Source organism: Somniosus microcephalus, chromosome 11 (genome assembly GCF_052327205.1).
Source record: "Somniosus microcephalus isolate GS21.2 chromosome 11, FLI_Smic_1.0, whole genome shotgun sequence".
NCBI classification, from domain to species: domain Eukaryota; kingdom Metazoa; phylum Chordata; class Chondrichthyes; order Squaliformes; family Somniosidae; genus Somniosus; species Somniosus microcephalus.
In genome coordinates, this window is record NC_140997.1 from 41412250 (window position 1) to 41433634 (window position 21385).

Below are 21385 nucleotides of genomic sequence, written 5' to 3' on the forward strand. Positions count from 1 at the left end.
ATGCAATGATTTTGCATTAAAAATAAACATTTTGATACACAATCACTAGTTCTGGACATTTTGTGTGTTGTAGGTAGATTTTTTTGTCCATTTTGTTAACTTATACAGATTATCAAGGTGAAAATGGTTGTCAGACTTAGTGGTACCAGTATCCATAGCTAGTTGAGCAGACAAGGCGGAGAACTTTAATGGAGAGCAAAATAGTTTGAAACCATTGAAGTACAGTGGCCATATTGTTGCAAACTGTTGATCATCACTTACTAAAATTATAATGATTAGTGCTTTGATTATTAATCCTTCAATGTAGACATTATCATATGTGAAGCACACTGGTCACGCATATCTGCGACTAAACCTGTACCCAGCAGGTTTAGTCGCAGATATGCTGACCCAAATTCAATAAAACCAAAATGTTATATATTGTAACAAATTATTGGATATGAACAATTATACAAATAATCAAGTGTTTTCAAAGCTATAGTCTCATCTACAATTGCTGTGAGCAACTTAAGGTTTGCTCTAGCAATTCATCACATCAGAACTCCTCAAGGAGTTTACTGCCGGGTAATCAGTCGCAAGTATGCATTATTTTTAATCTTCTCATTTATCCTGCTTAATGGGTTTTAAACATTAATGCGTTTGTAAAATTGAGTTGCTTCCTCATGAAGCTTTTCACCCATTAGAATTCATTTTGAAGTGACTACTGCAAAAAAAAGTGACAATTCTTACCATGCTCTCCCACAAAATGGTGCAGTTTGCCATAAGAATCTGCCAAGTTCATGTTAGGGTTCCCTTTGCCCATAGTGATGGGTGTATTACTGCTTCTCTTGCCTTTTGGTTTTGGTGTGGAGCTGCTTCTACTAGTCACAGATGGAACTATTGTTGGATAGTTCATGCCCCCATGATGTGTAAGGCCAGCCGTTAGTTTAACATTAGCTGCAGTGGAAGACTTGCATGTCATTTGTGGGCCTTCAAAGTGGCAGTCGGCATGGTAAATACTGTGAACTGACTCAGCACCTGAAGAAGGACTCTGATGGTTTAGTGCAGATGAAGGAAGCATGAGCTTACTGCCAGCTCGCAATGATTTCATCTCCATATCACAAAGTTCTGGACTGCCCCGCTGTGCCCTTGAATTACCATTGCTGATATGATAATGATGGTGATGATGGTGGTGATGGTGGTGAATTAAATGATGAATTGACCTTACACGTCCCTTATTCCGCCATTTCCTCTCCTGTCCATTTGAGCTGTTTGGAGTGACCTTCTTGCGTCGTTTAGTCTGCCAGGTGTTGTAAAGGCGCAAAATTCGCCGCTTCACTTTCCTAAAAAGGTGGCAAATGTACTTAAGGAGCTCTTCATAGCAGCTTCCTGGCTCAGAGAAACTGGCGATTGTGCTATCATTTGAAAGAAAGCGGGCTCGCTGTTCCTGCATTAACTGGTTCTCGCGTTGCTTTGTTTCTGAAAACTGAGTTGCTATGACAACCAGGCACAGGTTAATCATGAAGAATGAACCAACCTAAAGAAATTTTTTAAAGACAGAAATATACAAAATCAGTTTTAAATTCACAAAGACAGCAAAAATGTTCAGCCTCTATGCTGGCAATCTTGGGACTTCATGCTAAGTGTTCGTTAACTCATTTTGTTTTGTTGGAATCAAAACATTAACAATGGAACTCATTTCACACTCAAAGGGGACTAAATATCTCAGAGGTGTCACACATCAGTATTCTGTTAACCGCAATTGTTGTATGAAGTATTATATAAAAATGATATAATACTTTTAAAATTGATATAACTGAAAGTAAGCACCCCTTAACATTCCATAATGCTTGTGGGAAGAGGTCCCCGAAACAATTTTCTCTTCAATAGGCTAGGAAAGAAATTTAAATAGGAAGTGCTTTCCCGCTACGGGTGCTCCACATTAAGACTACACAGGGTGAATTTTCCTGACCCAAATACACAGAAAAATTGGCAATAATCTTTTGCCTCTGTTCTGTGCCTGAATAACATCGCTCCTTAATTTTCCGTATGGCTTTTCAGGTGGCCGGACCTGAAAGGGGTACAGCAATGTAAATTACATGTTGATAAATGCCTGATGCCTCTGCTCACAGATTTCCTATAACTGTGAATGCAGCTCAGGGGCAGATTGTCACCCAAAAAACTTGGCACGACCGCTTCCAGAGCTGTCATTTAGGTGCTGACTGTCTTAAAGGGTACCAACTCTGTCTTAACGGCACAAGCTGGCACTGTCAAGAAAGGTCGTGAACTTTGGCTTTTGGCATTGAAAGTGGTGTTGCAGCTTCAGTACTTGTTTCAGAATGCTGTTACGTATTTCTAAACTTAGGCCGTGTTCAGTACTGTGGACACTCCCACCCCTTTTTGCGAGACGGCTTATTTGGAGACAGAGGGGCCCCCTTGACAGCTGAAGAAATTTGCTAGGCCCTCTTAGAGATACCACTAACTGGTTACCATAAGGCTGGAATCCTCTCCCTCCCCACCCCACCCCCACCCCGGTCATGCAACTATTCCATCCCACGTTGAATAAAAAGAAAAACTTCATAGTCAAACTTGCACCCTCCTCCTATTCCCACACCATCATTCTACACTTCCATACTTGTTTTCCCTGCACACCTACATTCAAAATTCCTAAAAAGAACAGTGATAAAATAACAATGCTAAAATATGTGCTTGTATCTGTCTAAGGCTTATCACCATGATGCTTCCCTTTTACCCACTTCTTCAAGGTGGTGTTTGAGGTGTGTCTACCTATTCTAGTGTGCTTTCTATGTGAAGTCCTACTGCAAAGAGTGCCTCTGGTACATGGCACTGGCCCACGATCTCTTCAAGCATGGATCACAGATGGCCCTTCTACAGGCTGTGAACTCTCTGCTGTTCTGGGGATGGCCTAGCCCAGCCTGCCTTCTGCTTCTTGGATAGTCATGGTGAGGGATGGGCAGAGGAGTAGTGTGGAACTGCTGTGACGAAAGAGAGAGAAACATCTCTGCCAAGGCCATTTCCATCCAGAACCATACTTGGAGCCTCCATGTCACTGTGCATTCTAATCTGCAGCTGCAGTACCTTTGTGGCATCAATGAAATCTTGTTAGCCTGTCACTGCCTGGCATGCTCATCAAGTCATCATGCGCAAAGATGTGGCAAGAGTGCAGTCCAAGGCCTGAATGGTAGCTGTTTGAGTTGCCATTGTGGCCTTGCTGGTGAGGGGATGCACTGCAGATGGCCCTGGAATTGTCATTCTATCCAAGGTTGTCTGCAGATTTTGCATGATGACACTCAGCATTCCACTCATGCAGCTGCTGGATTCCTTTGTACTAGCTGGTAATCTTCCAATGATCCCAACAACCTCTTGTCTTCAAAAAGTGTACTTCTCTTGAAATCTGGCCTGACTTCACCCTTGAGCAAGGGATTCCTGCTCCTCCTCTTCCACCTGATCCTGCTTATGTTCACCAGTGCACTTTGACTTACTCCCTGGGCTGCCCTCTAGCTGCAAATCCAATATTTCTGAGTTGGTGTCTCTGAGCTGGTGAGTGAATAAAGTATATGCAGTGAAGGGGTGCTAGGTGTGCCGGTGCTACCACTTTACAAGGGGCTGCTTAGTGGCGAGTCCCAGAAGGGACTGATACCGAAAGTCTGAGAGGATCCTGCAATGACATTAAAATGACAAGAAACTGAGAAGGTAGTACTGAAGTGGCAAAAGTAAGCACATGACATGGGGCAGACGCTCCAAGAAAGATTGTGCGACAGTCCTTCTGATAGGACAGTAGCTTGCAGTGTTCAGGAAGGATCATTGGTATATGAATCCTGCGCTGGGACTCGGCCTCCAGCCAGTAAGAGATGGAACAGGATGAAGTTAATTAAAAGTGAACAGTGGCAGTTACAAAGCCTATGTGAGAAGGGGCTGGTAAGAGAGAAAAGTGAATCACATGGATGAGGTTGCATGCATGCTTGGGAGTTTCTATGGTGGGCATGCTTGTGCTAGGGGATTGATGAATGTGGAAGGAAGATTTAGAAGAGTGAGCTCGGGAGTATTTAAGGATCCATTCAAAAGAATAGATTGTGAGGAACAGAATGCACAAAACCATCATCTTTTCCTTGATGAAAAGCATAGTCATCCAGTGGTCTACCTTGCCCCTTCTGATAAGGTCTATGAACTTTTTCTGGTACTGCATCCATGCGCAACACTCAGCATTTCCGGGGTTCAGTTCTTCTGGCACTTCCTGCAACGCTTTTCATCCTCTGGGCCTGCCACCAAGTGTGCACCTCCTACATGTACTCAATGTCTCCCCACTGCATTATAATGAAGGCCCACAGGAAGTTTGCAAACATTTTCAGTTTGCTCTGCACAAATCGAGGCCCCACAACAGTGCTTGCCTGGGAAAACCCACCCTAATACTTATATTATAAAGTCAATCATCCATGGAGATAGAACTTTAAACCAGCTTATGCCAAATCATTCAATTTTATTGTCCCGGATTTTACGGTAGGAACAACAGTGAGGCTATCAGCGTTCACCGTTATTATGGAGTAAATCAGATAGCAACTTCCAGCATCTGCACATGCGCAGTTAAATGCGGAATGAGGAAGTTGCTGTCCAATTTGCCCTGCTCCTCCACAAGTCTCGCTGCACTGGTCCCTCGCCGAGAGGCTCGGCATTAAAATACATGAAGGGCGTGAAGTTGCGGTACTTACACACTAGATAATCATTAAAGATGCCAGAAAAAGTTAGGGCTTGTCCATTCAAGTATAAGTGAATTTTTAACTGCATGATATGTCTTAATTACTACCAAGCAACCTCTCTGGCACTAAAAAATTACTTTTACAAATGTTGTGTCTCATTCCTTCAGATTTAAATTATTACTGGAGATTTTTTAAAAATTAAAAATTAAATATTAAAATTTTTTTTTTTTTTTACTTTTTCTTTCTGTCTCTTATCACTCTCTTTATCCCATCTTTCTTTCCCCCTCTCTTTATTTCACTTTCTGTACATGATTTTATATTGAATTACATTTTCCAACTTATACTACTTGGTTTAGACTCTGGGTTGGGGTCAGGTCAGATGTTAAAATTTTTAAAATCTCAAACCCGACCTGGATGGCGGAGGCGGGACAAGGGGTGGGCAGCCAACCTGCTCCCAGGAGGCAGGTTGGCAATTTAAATATTGTAATGAGGCTGGCAGCCTCTGAGTTAACAATGGCCAGCTGGGTTTCCCAGGTTTCAGGAAACCCGGCAGTTGAAGGGAGGCGAGGACTGCTTTGGGGAGAAGGTAAGTGCTTACACAGCACTGCTTGTGGGCCAGGAGGTGCAGGTGTGCTTCCCCCCCAGCCCCCCAAGCTCCCCCCCCCCACTGCGCCAACAGACCCCACGCCTCCAGGATCGGACCTATCTGCTCCTGTGGCTTACTCCAGAATCGTCCCTGCCCGACTGGAAGCCAAGCCTATCAATCAGGCTGACTTCCCAGCAGGGAACCCGACGAAGAGAAAAGTCGTACGCTGGGTGAAACCCGGACCATCTGAAACTTTGCCCCACCCCCGCCCCCGTTAATATCCAGGCCTGCGTGTCTCAGTAAGGATTCTTCAACCTGATTGGTTGAAGAGACATGCTGTTGCTTTCCCTGCTCACACAGGTCCAAGAGCCCCTGGAGAGGGCACCGCACTGTAATGGATCTCTAATTACCATAAGTTGCAGTGCAAAAGCCCACTAAAAGTCTGTGGGTAGCTGTAAGCGTAACGAACGGTGAGTGCCGTTCGTTCGCCGCTGACCACAAAATCTGGGCCATTGTTTTCAGAGCTGCGATTATTGCAGAGTTGCAGGGTGAAAGAACAATACAGGGTAGCACCAATTCAAAACTATTTTTTATATTAAATACCTAAAACGAATTATTATTATAGGTATCACAGCAAAAAGGCAGTCTTAGTCTCTACAGCTAAATACATTATACAAATATAAGATCTCTTAAAATAATACAAAGTTTAACACTTGTGGAATTGAATTGAAAAGTATTAATTCATAATCATTTCTGACTTAGCACATTCAACAAATTATTTTCTGGAAGTTAAAAAATGGCACTGTAATTGAATTTGCAGCTGAGAAAATTGCCCTCAATGATTTAAGTAAATAGAGGAATTGTTTTGTACATCAGTTCCTAAAATGTGTAATTTTAATTATATTGGCTGGTCTCATTTTGGCTTTCAGCAAAATAAATGCATTTACCTCTGAATTATGGTATACAGTGGTTTCAAATTGAATTAGTACTTTTCTGATTATTCAAGCTACTGACTTGGGAGTTCCAGATATCATGTTACTCTGGGTTTCATTTAAAATTTCAGTTTCTATGAGGCTATTAGTGCAAATAAATTCCTATGTTTACCTAACACTAGCTGGAGCAGCTGTTCATCTCTACTATGAATGTTATAGAGAATTTTTTTTTTTTATTCGTTTATGGGATGTGGGAGTCGCTGGCAAGGCCAGCACTTATTGCCCATCCCTAGTTGCCCTTGAGAAGGTGGTGGTGAACCGCCTTCTTGAACTGCTGCAGTCCGTGTGGTGATGGTACTCCCACAGTGCTGTTAGGGAGGGAGTTCCAGGATTTTGAACCAGCGATGATGATCGGCGATATACTTCTAAGTCAGGATGGTGTGTGACTTGGAGGGGAACTTGGAGGTGGTGGCGGCGTTCCCATGCATCTGCTGCCTTTGTCCTTCTAGGTGGAAGAGGTCGCGGGTTTGGGAGGTGCTGACGAAGAAGCCTTGGTAAGTTGCTGCAGAACATCTTATAGATCGTACGCCAGTGGTGGAGGGAGTGAATGTTTAAGGTGGTAGATGGGGTGCCAATCAAGCGGGCTGCTTTGTCCTGGATGGTGTCAAGCTTCTTGAGTGTTGTTGGAGCTGCACTCATCCAGGCAAGTGGAGAGTATTCCATCACACTCCTTACTTGTGCCTTGTAGATGGTAGAAAGGCTTTGGGGAGTCAGGAGGTCAGACACTCGCTGCAGAATACCCAGCCTCTGACCTGCTCTTGTTGCCACAGTATTTATGTGGCTGGTCCAGTTAAGTTTCTGGTCAATGGTGACCCCCAGGATATTGATGGTGGGGGATTTGGCGATGGTAATGCCATTGAATGTCAAAGGGCGATGGTTAGACTCTCGCTTGTTGGAGATAGTCATTGCCTGGCACTTCTGTGGCGCGAATGTTACCTGCCACTTATCGGCCCAAGCCTGAACGTTGTTCAGGTTTTGTTGCATGCGGGCACGGACTGCTTCATTATCTGAGGAGTTGTGAATGGCACTAAACACTGTGTAGTCATCAGCGAACATCCCCATTTCTGACCTGATGAATGATGCAAATACATTTCTGTATGCTTCTGGCACAGGGATACAATCTTAGCTGAGTGCCACCCATGCATGACATAGGGAACTGGTCCTCAGTGCCTCAGAGATTCACCCGAATCTGGGGGATATGGAGGCAATTTTACAAGCGTGCACTACTGAAGGGGAGTTTTGTGCACTGTGAGCACATATCAAAAAATTGTACGCACACTACTAACAATTTTTCAACCATTAAAATACATGTTTGGAAAATTGTGGGCAATGTAAGCCTGAAATTATGCTATGTGCTTCTGGGGAACGAGGCTCCCTGCTAGTTGCATGGACTCGTAAAATAATTTTTATACAGTGTAGCCACATTGTTGCAGCGCAAATCGAACTGCTGTTGGTTTCATTAACCAATGAGTTTTAATGGAGAACAGGTAACAATTACTGGATGTTTTTTGATATACATGCAGGAGAGATGGGCTGAATGGCATTGCTCAACCTCGACGACTCTTATATAGTGAAGAAAGCAAGCCTGAAGGGAAACAGTGCAAGAGGACAACAGATACAAGTGGGAAAAACAGCAGCAGAAAGTCAGTGAGAGCAGAGAGAGCGAGCCTGAGGGGAAACAGTGCGAGTGACAAAGTCAGAATCAGTGCTCGAGCTGAACGCAGAAAACTGAAAAAGAAATTCAAAAATGACGTCACTGCCACAGAGCGAGCGGATTGGTGGGTAACAGTGTTAGTTTGTTTTATTAAATTGTTCATTTTTTCACTGTTGAAATTCACTTGATGGCAGTTTCCATTGTGTTTTAGATTTATAGATTTAAATTTCCACTGCCTTTAGTTAACTTTTTACTATTTTAGTATCTCAGTCTTTCAGAGATCAGTTTCTTGGGGGGAAGAATTCGGTTGTTTTGCGCTTCCCGTTAGCACCCTAAGAGGGCGCTAATGGGTCGCAAAGCAACTAGCGCCCGGGTGCGGCAATGTTTGCACCGCTCGCAAAATTGACCAGACATTTTGTGGTGGCGCTAACCACTACCGTCACGATCTCCTGCGCCCGCAGATCATGACGTCAGTCAAGCGTGCAACGCCCCAGTCCGGATATTGTTTGGCACCCCCTGCCTTCCCGCCTGCCGCTAGCAACGACAGGTTGAGGGGAGCGATTTGCAGTCGGGAAGGGACTGGGGTAGTGCTATTTAAAGCCGACTGCTTCCTACCTTTTTTTGTCAGCGACATTTTTGCACCACGCATTGAGAGAGAGAGAGAGAGACACACTTCTGGAGAGAATCAATGCTGTGTGAAGGAGTTTTGGGTACTGAGCAGCACTTTGCAGGTTCATTTTGATTTGACCTTCCTTGCATCAATTTAGAAAAGACTATGGGGGCTGCACTCTGAGCTCTTTCTCTGGGTCTCTCCATTGTTCTTTCCAACAGATTTGATGTACAGGACTCTCCAGGCCGAGATTCAAGGCTGCAATGAACAGGGTGTGGATGGAGAGCAAGATCGACCCTCCCCTTTAAGAACTGGCTGGCGCCAGTGGGTCTGTGTTCCATTGCTGACTGACATCACATGAGCTTCGCCAGCACTCTGAGGTAGCGCCTCGCTCCTCAGCATTAGCGCCTTAAGAGATGTGTATAGTGCCTGATTTAGCACTCCAATCACCTCAGGGGCAATAGAAGTCAAGTTTGCAGTTGCAGGCGATAATTAGCGCCAGGCGCTAAACTTTGCGCCCAGCCGATAATTGCGCCCCAAACAGGGCGATACCAAATTTCTCCCCCTTAGAGTTTTATAGATCAGTATAGGTAGACTATCCTTTATCCGAAAACCTTGGGACCAGCTGTGTTTCGGTCTTCGGATTTCAGAAGGTTTTCATCTCCGCATCTGACAACAAACACTGTTGCTTAGCAACAGCTTGTAAACACTCGGGCCCTGCCTTGGAAGCGTCTCTGAAGCTGTTGCTAAGCTACAGAGACTCTTTCCACAGCCTGACTGTTTAAAAAAAATGCTAGGGGAAGAAAAAAAATGCTAGGGGAAGAAAAAAAACCTAACAAAACGGCTGCTGATTTCTGCCGTTAGATCGAGGTTTCCGGTTCCCCCTGCTCCGTATCTGAATTCCTTGACTTAGCGGGGGTCTGGGGCTCGACTGCCGCCGCCAGTTGTGGGAAAGTCAGATATCGGCTGACTCCTACACTAAGCTGGCCCGCAAATCAGGTCGGGGTGGGGGGGAAGAAAAGACTATCGGACGGGCCGCTGCAGCTATCGGACGGGCCGCTGTATTGTTGGGTTCACTCTCCCGGTACCTCCTTCAAACTGCCTGGCTCGGCCTGCAATCTCCTACCCAGGAGGGAACTCTGTGACCCTCTGCCCTGCTCACAGGGAAAGGCAGAGCTCCCGGACCACTCCTGTCATGTTTGGCGCCACTCGGGTCATGTCGTGCGCATGACTTACGCTCCACGAAAATACTTTCGGTTTTTAGAGGTTTTCGGAAGTGCGGATAAAGGATAGTCTACCTGTATCTCGGTGTCTTAGATTTATGGAGTTCAGTGTCAAGTGTTTTAGTGGTCAGGGACTCAGTGATTTAGAGGTCAGTGGACTAACTACCATGACTGGCCAGCAGGGATCTGTTGCATGCGCATCCTGGTCTCTATGGGAACTCCAGGATATTTCATGTGTCCTGGATAACCATGCGTGCAGGAATTGCTGCCAGTACCTCGAGCTCAAGCTCCAAGTTTTGGAGCTTGAGGAGTGGCTGGAGTCACTGCAGTGCATCCGGAAGTCTGAGAGTTTCTTCGAACGTATGTTCCAGGAGGTGGTCACCCCACAGCTACAGAAGCTGCGGGAATGGGTGAACACCAGGCAGGGTAGGAGGAAGAAACAGGTAGTGCAGGAATCCCCCAAGCCGGTGGCACTCGCTAACTGGTTTGCAGTTTTAAATACCGGGGAGGGTGACAACTCCTTGGAGGAATGCAGTAAGAATCAAACCCGTGGCACCATGGGAGATTTGACTGCACACAGTGGAAAAACAAGAGTAGAAATGCAGTAGTCATAGGGGATTCGCTAGTTACGGGCATAGACAGACATTACTGTAACGGCAAACGTGATTCCCAAATGGTATATTGCCTTCCTAGTGACAGGGTAAAGAATATTCAATGCGGAAAAGTGTGAACTGATGCACTTTGGGAGGACTAATATGGAAAGACAGTATACTTTAAATGGCACGATTTTGAAAAGTGTAGATGAGCAGAGAGACCTTGGTGTCCATATACACAAATCCTTAAAGGTGGCAAGACAAGTTGACAAAGTGGTTAAAAAAGCATATGGGTTACTTGGGTTTATATATAGAGGAATAGAATATAAAAGAAAAAAAATCATGTGAGAACTTTATAAATCACTGGTTAGGCCTCAGCTGGAGTATTGTGGACAATTCTGGGCCCCACACTTCAGGCAAGATGATCACCAGGGTTGAGGGGCTTCAGTTATGAGGGGAGGTTGGAAAAGTTAGGACTGTTCTCCTTGGAACAGAGAAGGTTAAGAGGTGACCTAATGGAGGTTTTCAAGATGATGAGGTATTGATAGAATAGATAGAGAAAAAACTATTTCCTCTGGTGAGTGGGTCAATAACCAGAGGTCATTGGCAAAAGATCTAGAGGGGAGATAAGGAGAAATGTTTTCACTCGGAGAGTTGTCGGGATCTGGAAGGTTCCACCTGAAAAGGTGGTGGAAGCTGATTCCATTAATAATTTTAAAAGGGAGTTGGACAGGTACTTGCTTGTTAGTAAAAAAAAAGTATTGTTCAGTTTATTTTTAAAGGACTGTTAATGTACGTATTAGTTGGAACTTACAGGGTTATGGACAAAAGGCGAGGGTGTGGGACTAAGCACGACTGTTCTTTCAAAGAGCCAGCACAGGCATGATGGGCTGAATGGCCTCCTCCTGTGCTGTAAGTTTCTATGATTCCATATTCTTAAATATATTTCTCTCCAGGTACATAATTTACCTATTTTATACTGTGCCACAATAGTTTATGCATCAAATAAAACTGCCAACTAATATGTACACTAACAGTCCTTCAAAATAAACTGAACAATACTTTTTTTTACTAACATGCAATAAAAATCATCTAAAGTTTCTAGTCCATAGTCATGTTCTAGTCTGAAAGCTGTTAAGTAATATTTTGGAAAAGGGATGATATGCAAATGTTCACCATTAAAGCAAGCATGGACTTTTAAGCTCTTAAATCACACATACTTACTATTATAAGCAATATAAAATATATAAAATTGTAAAAAGAATGTGCATCCATAACATAATACATGATGTCCACCCATCCTTCCAGGGTAATAACCTGGGGAGAAAGCAAACAAATATTACATTATTGTGACTTTTTTAAAATAGTAAAAGCAGACAAATAATTTCAGGATGCAAATACCAGTGATCACTTTTCCTATTTAATTTTATCCAATTACTTTGAGTGAGGGCAGAGATGTTTAATTACCCAACACTTCACCAAATTGCAATTGATTTTATTAAATTCAAATGTATACACAAATTTGCACATATATTACTTTAAAAGTATCAGAAAAATGAAGTGATCTAAAAAAAAGTTTAAAGAAAAATGATCCCTCCTCATTCTTTTATTACTTTTCTCATCCTGTGTTTTTTTTAAAGAGTGAATTACCAGTCTGAGACCAGTAGCTGTTCTTTGGATTCTAGCCAGACAGAACCCATGTTATGCTTGGCTCCTGCCTGGCTGGAATTTTAGCTGTCCTGTTTAGTAGAGGCTTCTGTGCGTGCCTGGCTGCATCCATGGCCAGAGCTCTCTTTCCCCTGATTATTTAGCAAACCAGGGGGTGACACCACATTGGATTTACACCCTATTGGGTGTTGAACAGAAGCAATGCAAAATTGTCCTCTCCAAGTTGGGCTCTGATTCCACAGAGGTTACTTTCACAAGGACTGTAAATGCAGTCCAAATGGTGGAGGATGGCTGCAAGTCTGACAACAGCAACAGCCACTACTTATTTGGTGGTGAAGTGCAGCTCCTTATAAGCAGATCTCCAGATGCAGATGATGGAAGAAGCAATCCCCTGATAACATTTGCTGCTAAGTAATGTCCACAGGGACTGAACCTCCTTCTATGATGTCTTATCAATTGAACTTCCCTGCAATCTCCTCTTGCTCTTCCGTGAAAATGGTATACAAGGTCCCCATGGGGAAACCCATGTTGAAATATAACAAATGACTACCTCTAATTTCCCTGGTAACCATGCAGCTAGGTGCCAGGCAGTTGACTGCAGATCAGAAAAAAAGTCTGCAAATTGGCCAATTAATTGCAAAAGTATCAACAGAAGTGTAGCTTCTACATTAAACTCTTAGGGGGAGAAATTGGCTTCCCTTGCACCTCCCGTTAGCGCCTCTGGGGATGCTAACAGGGCGCTACCGGCTTTGCAACCGGGTGCGGCGATAGTACTGATGCTCGTGAAATTGACGTGGAGGTTTGCGGCAGCGGTAACCACTGCGCCTGGAGATCATGACGTCATCTGACTGTGCAGTGCCCCGGATCCGAACTTCGGCTCCAACCCCTGCAACATCGCTGGGCGATAACACCGACAGCTGCAGGAGGTGTTGTTAGGGAGGCCAGCCGCTTGTGGAGTGGTATTTAAAGGTAAGGCTGTTTGTGTCAATGAAAAATTTGTTTTCACCCCTTCGATTGTTTTTTCAACTTTTACCTGTGCCACGCTTGATCAGCCCTGCACTCTGTTAGAGCCCTTGATTTAGCGCTCCACTTCCTTCCTGGAGTGCTAAACCCGAAGTTAGTGTCGGATTCACCGGCATATTGCCCAGCGCTACTTTTTCATTACCACTAACGGGGCAATACTCAACTTCTCCCCCTTAACCTCTACCTTGATCCGCTGCTATTGTATGCAGGTGTTCCTTCTGATGAGGGGGCAAGTTAAGTGGAAGGATGAGGTTTGGGACAAATAACATTATCCCGTCAATACTCTGTCTGCAGGAATGATGCGGGCACAAGCCAGTTCTAGCAGAATGAAAAATGGTGGAGGCTCTAAAACGGTTAAGGGAATACCATGCAATTTGCTCTGCTTTTATGTAAATTTTACCTACAGAAACTTAAAATATAGCCAAAAAACTGTAAATCAACTATCCCGCTTAACAAATTATTAAAAAAGGAAAAAGAATTCAATCTAATGCACAATATATATTAGTGAACTAATTGTCACAAATTTTCCGGCATTGTTTGAAGATTTCTCAAATGTGACAGGGAGAGAAGATTATTTTTAACAAGAAATCATACTCTGCTTTATAGATGCAAATATCACTCATTTTATTTATAGATGTATCATCACTGTGTCGTGCCCTGAACAAGTGAACACAGCAACACAAAATGAGCTTCTCCCTTAAAACAATTACTGGCTTGTTAAGGTAAGTGTTTATTTAAACTATACAACAAAACTTTCTTTCTTTAATAAGACAACAAAACTTTCTTTCTTTAATAAGACAACAGTTCAATTTATCAACAGTTTCACATCAGCTGAATTAGCAGCTGACTTGACAGTCTGATCATATTCATGAAATGAGTAAGTTCATGTTGAATTATCGAAAACCGTCGGCTTAATTTGACATTGTTCTTGACATTGATTGAAAGGTGGACTCAGAGGCTCTTCAACATGCTTTTTCAGTCTGTGAATCTGAACCAAGACCAACTCCATACTTGGCAAAAATCAAATCAAAATCAAATCAAATCAACTTTTATTGTCATTGTTAGTGCACAAGTGCAGTACAACGAAATGTAGGCTTGCGGCTCCCGAGTGTGTACATTTAGATTAAGACATTTAAACATTCAACATACATTTGGCTTGTAATACATTAACATAAACATAACCATAATAAAGTGCATTGGCAGATGTGCAGGCTTTAGAGTTTATTTGTGGAGTTCAGTAGGATGACAGCCCTGGGAAAGAAGCTGTTCTTAAATCTGGTCGTACAGGTGCGAATGCATCTGTAGCATCTCCCAGATGGCAGGAGGGCGAACAGACTGTGGCTGGGGTGGGTAGGGTCTTTGATGATGGACCGTGCCCTCCGTAAACAGCGTTTCTGGTATATGTGCTCTATGGTTGGTAGCCGGGTGCCGGTAATGCGTTGGGCAGTTTTGACTACCCGCTGCAGGGCTTTCCGGTCATAGCAGCTACAGCTGCCATACCATACTGTGATACAGTTCGTCAGGATGCTCTCTACTGTGCAGCGGTAAAAGTTAGAGAGGATCAGGGGTGACAAGTTACATCCCTTCAGCCTCCTTAGGAAATATAGGCGCTGCTGGGCCTTCTTCACCAGAGAGGAGGTAATGAGGGACCAGGAGAGGTCTTCCGTGATGTGGACTCCGAGGAACTTAAAGCTGTCCACCCTTTCCACCACAGCCCCATTGATGTGGATGGGGGTGTGACTTCCGCCTTTAGACTTCCTGAAGTCCACAATGATTTCTTTGGTTTTCTTGATGTTAAGGGCCAGGTTGTTATCGGCGCACCACTTCACGAGATGCTGGACCTCCTCCCTGTAGGCTGACTCATCGTTGTTGGTGATCTGGCCTACTACCGTGGTATCATCCGCAAACTTGATGATGGTGTTGGAACCATGAACAGCCACACAGTCGTGGGTGAAGAGGGAGTAGAGGAGGGGGCTCAGCACACATCCTTGTGGGGCCCCCGTGTTCAGGGTCGGGGGGGGGGAGGTGTGGTTACCTAATTTGACAGACTGGGGTCTGTTTGTTAGGAAGTCCAGGGTCCAGTTGCAGAGGGAAGTGTTCAGGCCAAGAGTTGGAGTTTGGTGGCCAGCTTGTTGGGGACGATAGTGTTGAATGCTGAGCTGTAGTCTATGAACAGCATTCTGATGTAGGTCTCTTTACCATCTAAGTGATTCAGTGCCGAGTGTAGAGCAGTTGTGATTGCATCCTCCGTTGATCTGTTTGCACGATAGGCAAACTGGTGTTGGTCAAGAGAGGCGGGAACACTGGCTTTGATGTGAGCCAGGACCAGTCTCTCGAAACACTTCATTATGATGGGTGTGAGTGCGACAGGTCGATAGTCGTTCAGGCACGTCACAGCCGTTTGTTTTGGCACAGGAATAATGGTAGCGGTCTTGAAGCATGTAGGGACTACTGCCTGGGCCAATGACAGATTGAAGATGGCGGTGAAGACATCAGCCAGCTGGTCAGCACATTCCTCGAGTACCCGTCCAGGGATGCTGTCCGGTCCAGCAGCCTTTCGTGTGTTCACTCCGCGTAGAACACCCCTTACGTCGGAGGTCGACAGAGTGAGCACCTGGTCTTCCAGGGGTGGCAAGGCTTTGGTAGCCGGCTCCCTGTTGTCCCTGTCAAAGCGAGCGTAGAAGTTGTTAAGCTCCTCCGGAATGATTGAGATCTTGAGGCTGACCGTTTCCTCGACTAAGTGTAATTAAGATATTCAGTCAGCACGTAGACAGGGATTATGCACACTGCAAGTACAGGAAACTTTGGTTTATCCGGAGGTTGTATGTCCAGAAACCTCGATCTAACGGCAGAAATCAGCAGCCGTTTTGGGTAGTTTTTTTTCTTCTCCTAGCATTCTTTTCACAGGCAGGCTCTGGAAAGTGTCTTTGTAGCTTAGCAACAGCTTCAGAGACGCTTCCCAGCTACTGGGCCGAGTGTTTACAAGCTGTTGCTGAGCAATAGTGTTTGTGGTCAGATACAGCAGGCTCTGGAAAGCGTCTCTGTATCTTAGCAACAGCTTCAGAGACGCTTCCAAACCACGGCCGAGTGTTTACAAGCTGTTGCTGAGCAACAGTGTTTGTTGTCAGATACAGAGATGAAAACCTTCATATCTGACAACATAAACGCTGGTCTATCCGGAAGTTTGGATAGAACGGCAGCAGATCGGTCCCGTGGGTGCCGGATATCGCGAATTCTCCTGTAGTTTCAATCAATGAATTGCACTGCTCCTTATAGATTGAGCAATGCCAGATTAATATGCATGATTTCAACATTGGTGGGTGTAATTTCACTATCACAGGTGTATTCACCCATTCTCTTAAGTGGTGACTAAATTGAGGCAGTAGGCTTATATCTTACTGTATTTTTTTTCTGTATTGTAAATTACAGTGAAATACACAAATGTTCGGATTGCTGTTATTTGTTACATGGTGGCCAATGTGCAAGTGTCTGTAGCTCAAACGGTCGCCTGTAATCCCCTACTTCAGCTGATTTAAAATGTAGCTGGAATAACGGTGTCTGCAGCACTGACACAAATGAAGCGATAAAAAGAAAAAACTGAATTCTGGAGATCTAAAATAAAAACAGAAAATGCTGGAATGGAGAGGAGTAAACCAGCATCAGAAAGACATTTCAGGCGGCATCTTTCAAATTGGACATAGAACATACTTATGACATACAGAACTATATACTACTCAGCAAGATTCCCTCTAATTTTTTTTTCCTGCGCGGGCCCTTTAAATTTTCTGCATGGCCGCGCATGCACGGTATCTCTTCCAGCAGCAGCAGCTGGTGGTTGGCCTGCGTGGGACCTCGCAATTGTGGCCACGCACCTTAGGGGGAACATTGCTACTCACTAGTACAACTTTCACTACACACACACACAAAAACATCAATATTAGATGTGTACTACTAAACTATAACCTACAGGAACAAAACTTTCAGCTCTACACAAACTCATTGCTCATGCTAGCACCGGCTTCCTCTTTGTGAAGTGAATGCTCAGCATTAATCTTCCTCAAACTAGTTCCTCTTGCTAGTTTATGCAGTGCATATTTAGCTTTGGAGTCTCTCATCGACTCGACTTAGTTGTTGTGGGTACGTTCATGGGAGAAGCGGCCATTCCTGGCCGCACATATACAGTCACACATATCGCATATGGAGAGCCACTAAAAGCCTTAGGTTACAACATATTAAACAAATGATGAGGGGTGCTGATAAAATGATGTCCATTGACAACAAATACTCATAGCAGACGGTACTGTGTGCACTATACTGTAGCAGCTGTGACAGCAGGTGCTTGCATTCTGTTTACAGTTAGTGCTGAAAAGTCACTTCAAATACCCACAGCATATTGTGTGATGTTTATTTATTGGGTTTGCTGTCATGTTTCTAGTCCCTACTGGGTGGGAATGACACCTGAACGTTTGAAAAACTGTAAATGCACTATTTTGTTCCCGCTGCTTCGGTCAACTTTAGCATCGAGGACGGGAGTCTGACAACACAGGATACTTTAAGTTGCAGAGAATATTGGTTGGTATTGAGCTGTGACTTTATTAACTGCCTCTAGGAAATTAATTTGAATCAGTGCTGTTGATCTCAGTTAAGGAAAAACAGAGCAATTAAACTGATCATTTTGGAATCTCCAGCAGTGAAGGTGATTGCAGAGACCACTGAGGAGTCAGTGATTTTGCCAGAACAATTATGATCGTTTCATGGTGGCATCCCAATTTTTGTTAAAGTGCATTATTCTAGGATACCGACAGGCTCTCGCCTCTTGAGTGTCGCTATCCCCTGCTGGTTGTATAATACATTGTTTAACAACCACAGGAAATGTAACTGCCTAACATTCACAAACACTATTTAACAAGTCAAGCTGAACTATGGCACCCTGTAGGTGGTCGCTAATTATTTACTGATGTGGTGTAATTTTGCAGTAAATCTGTTGAATATTCAGCAAAACAGATCAGCAGAAATTTACATTTCTTCCTGTGAAATAGTGTTTGATGTAAAAAAAATGTTCAAAACAGTACTTTGATTAACACCGACTCTAACATCTGGTGCTGCCCAAATGTTTGACATTGAGAAATATTCCATTTGTTTTACAAAAGGTATTCAATTTCTATATTGGGAATAAAGACAGTTAGTAGAAATGCAGCATGGGTCAGTAAATCATCTGGTAAAGAAAGGTTAGTGTTCTGAGTTGTGATGAATAGCCCCACCCAATATATTTCTCTATTTCAGACCATGACTGACCTCTTTTGCATTTCTTACATTTATGAGATTTACAGCAGTAGCAGTTTCTTTTTCATCACTTAAATTTTGTGAAGATTCTCTGCTCCCTGCCTTTAATAATAGATTTAATTAACACCTTTAATTAACACCAACAACTTGTATTTATATAGCACCTTTAATGTAGAAAAATGTTCCAAGACACTTCAGAGGTGTAAGGAAAATAAATTAAGTGAAGAAGTAAACTGGACACTATCAAGTTAGTCAGACACGACCTTCCCTTAACAAATCCATGCCGACTGTCCTCGATTAATTCGTGCCTTTCTAAGTGACGATTAATACTGTCCCTCAGAATTTTTTTCCAATAATCTGCCCACCACCAAGGTTAGGCCTGCGATTACTCGGTCTATCCCTTACTCCCTTTTTAAACAACGGTATAAAGTTAGTGGTCTCACAGTCCTCCGGCACCATGCCTGTAGCCAGAGAGAATTGGAAAATGATGGTCAGAGCCGCCGCTATTTCCTCCCTTGCTTCTCTTAACAGCCTGTGATGCGTTTCATCCGGGCCTGGCGATTTATCTACTTTCAAAGATGCTAAACCCCTTAATATTTTGCCTCTCACTATATTTATCCCATCCAATATTTCACACTCCTCCTCCTTAACTACAATGCTTGCATCGACCCCCTCTTTTGTGAAGACAGATGCAAAGTGTTCATTAAGAACCATACCCACTTCTTCCGCCTCCACACACAGATTAACTTTTTGGTCTCTAATAGGCCCTACTCTTGCTCTTTTTGTATTCATAAAACATCTTTGGGTTTTCCTTGATTTTACTTGCCAGTATTTTTTCATATCCTCTCTTTGCTTTCCTAATTTTCTTTTTAATTTCACCCCTGCACTTTCTATGCTCCTCTAGGCTTTCTGTAATATTGAGCTCTTGATATTTGACAGAAGCTTCCCTTTTTTTGCCTTATCCTACCCTGTATGCTCCTTGACATCCAGGGGGCTCTAGATTTGGAGGTCCCACCCTTTTTCTTTGTGGGAACGTATTTGTACTGAACCTTCACTATCTCCTCCTTGAATGTCTCCCACTGCCATATCCTCTGGCTCAGTCTCTAGATCTGTCAAAACTGTTGCCATCTTACTATTGATCATTAGGCCTCTTAAAAAACATACCAAGCGACTCATGAAAGAGAAAAAAAAAAGCATTTATGGCATGAAGAAAAATAGCACAGAATTAAGACAGATTCAATACCAAAAGGTATCAAAGAGTGTAAAAAGAGCATAGAAATGGTAAAGAAACATTTTGATTTGAATATGACAAGAGAAGTGAAGGATAATATTGGGGACAAAAAAATCTAGGAAGGGTCCATTACTTAAATGGAAAGAAAATAATATGCATGGACAGTGAAAGAGGTCCTGATTGACAATAAATTGAAGTTATTGCAAGAATGCCTGGTGGCAGTGAGTAAAGCAAATCAGATGTTGGGGTGTAGTAAAAGGTCAATATTGAACTGAAATAGTTAGGTTATCCTGCCACTTTATAAATCATTGGTGAGACAGCATTTAGAATACTGTGGACAGTTCTGGCCGCTGCAGCATAAAAAGGATATTTCAGCTACTGAAAGGATGAGAACGACCAGAATGATTAAGGCCAGCTGAATATTATGTTAGGAATAGACTAAGAGGATAAAATGCTTTATGGAACAGAATGGTTCTCGAGGATCAAGGATACATCATATTAATAATGCAAATGGACACGGATTAATCATGTAAGGTGCAAGGTTAAATAAATATTCTGTAGTGGACTATACGTGGTATGTGGAAGGAATAGGCTCCAAGAGTTGCATATTCTTTTGCATTCCATCCTTTCTTATATTCTTAAAATATGACGGAATAACAATCAATTTTACCCTCAATAAATAAGGACTGTACATTTAGCACAACCGTCTTGACTAGTGTTCTAAGCAGTCCTTGCATGAACAGTAAAAGCACTATTTTAGACTATTGTACTTAAGACAATCTTAGTAATCTTTAACTTTTAATGGTGGCAAATCTCCTCCATAGTTCTCATTATCACAATTTTTGCTCATTTAATAAATTAGGTTTAACATAATTTGATATTTTTAAACATGCTCTGGCATAGTCAAACTTGCAGTGGCATTTATTAATTTTCAATCTAAGTTTAATTAAGACACTGATGTTTGTTAAAATTTCAGAATTCCATCTTAATAAAACATGTAGTGCAAAATGCAGCATTGTTTCGATCTGAAGCAAAGTCAATTATTTCCGAAATTCCAAGGTAAACAGTTTTAGTGTCACTGGGCTTAATGCAACCAATATTGCTTTTAATTAAACGTAAAATCTCAGACCAGAAGGGAACTCATTTGGGACTGGAGTATACAAATTTTTATTTTGGCGTAACTTCACCTGACCTCTGAGGACAGCTGATAGCTCGTTTAATCAATTTGTCAGAATTATGACCATAATTAGGTGTTAGCCGTGGCTCGGTGGTAGCACTCTCTCCTCGGAGTCAGAGGGCTGTGAGTTCACGTCCCACTCATATCCTGCACATTATCTGGTTATTATCACACTGCTATTTGTGGGACGTTGTGGTGCGCAAATTGGCTGCTGAGTTTCCTGTATTACAACAGTGACTGCACTTCATAAAGTACCTCATTCTTCATCTTCAATTTGATCCACCATATCCCTTTCCCATGTTATCTTAAGTGTTTCCAAATTTTGTTTTAGATTCTATTTTTAACCTAGAAAGTAGATTACTGGTTCTTACTGAGACAAAGAATAACAATTGTGGAGAATGGAAATTCAAGCAGTACCTAACACATTACAACCAGAGTTGTAGCTAAATATACACACTGTAGGCAAATCTGTATACTTTTTATTCTCTGGGGTGGCAAATGAACTACTCCAAGGGAGTTGTGCAGGAAATCATTGCCGTTCCATGCCCCTAATGATGATCTTGCCGCCTGCCCTAGCTTGCAGCTGGTGCTACTACTTTGCTCCAGGAGTGCAGGTGGTGGTGTGGGCTGCAACTGAGCACTCCTGGTCTT

At 43.1% G+C, this 21385-nt stretch overlaps 1 protein-coding gene across 1 annotated transcript in view; it reads right to left on the bottom strand.

Moving 5' to 3' along the window:
• The window catches only part of cacna1ha (calcium channel, voltage-dependent, T type, alpha 1H subunit a), a 362311-nt gene that overhangs the window by 243747 nt on the left and 97179 nt on the right, over positions 1–21385 (bottom strand). The window contains exons 6-7 of the mRNA XM_086000548.1: positions 11577–11669; positions 730–1516 (exon numbers count right to left, since the gene is read on the bottom strand). Of these exons, the coding sequence (XP_085856674.1) occupies positions 730–1516; positions 11577–11669 (880 nt within the window). The remainder of the gene's footprint in view (positions 1–729; positions 1517–11576; positions 11670–21385) is intronic.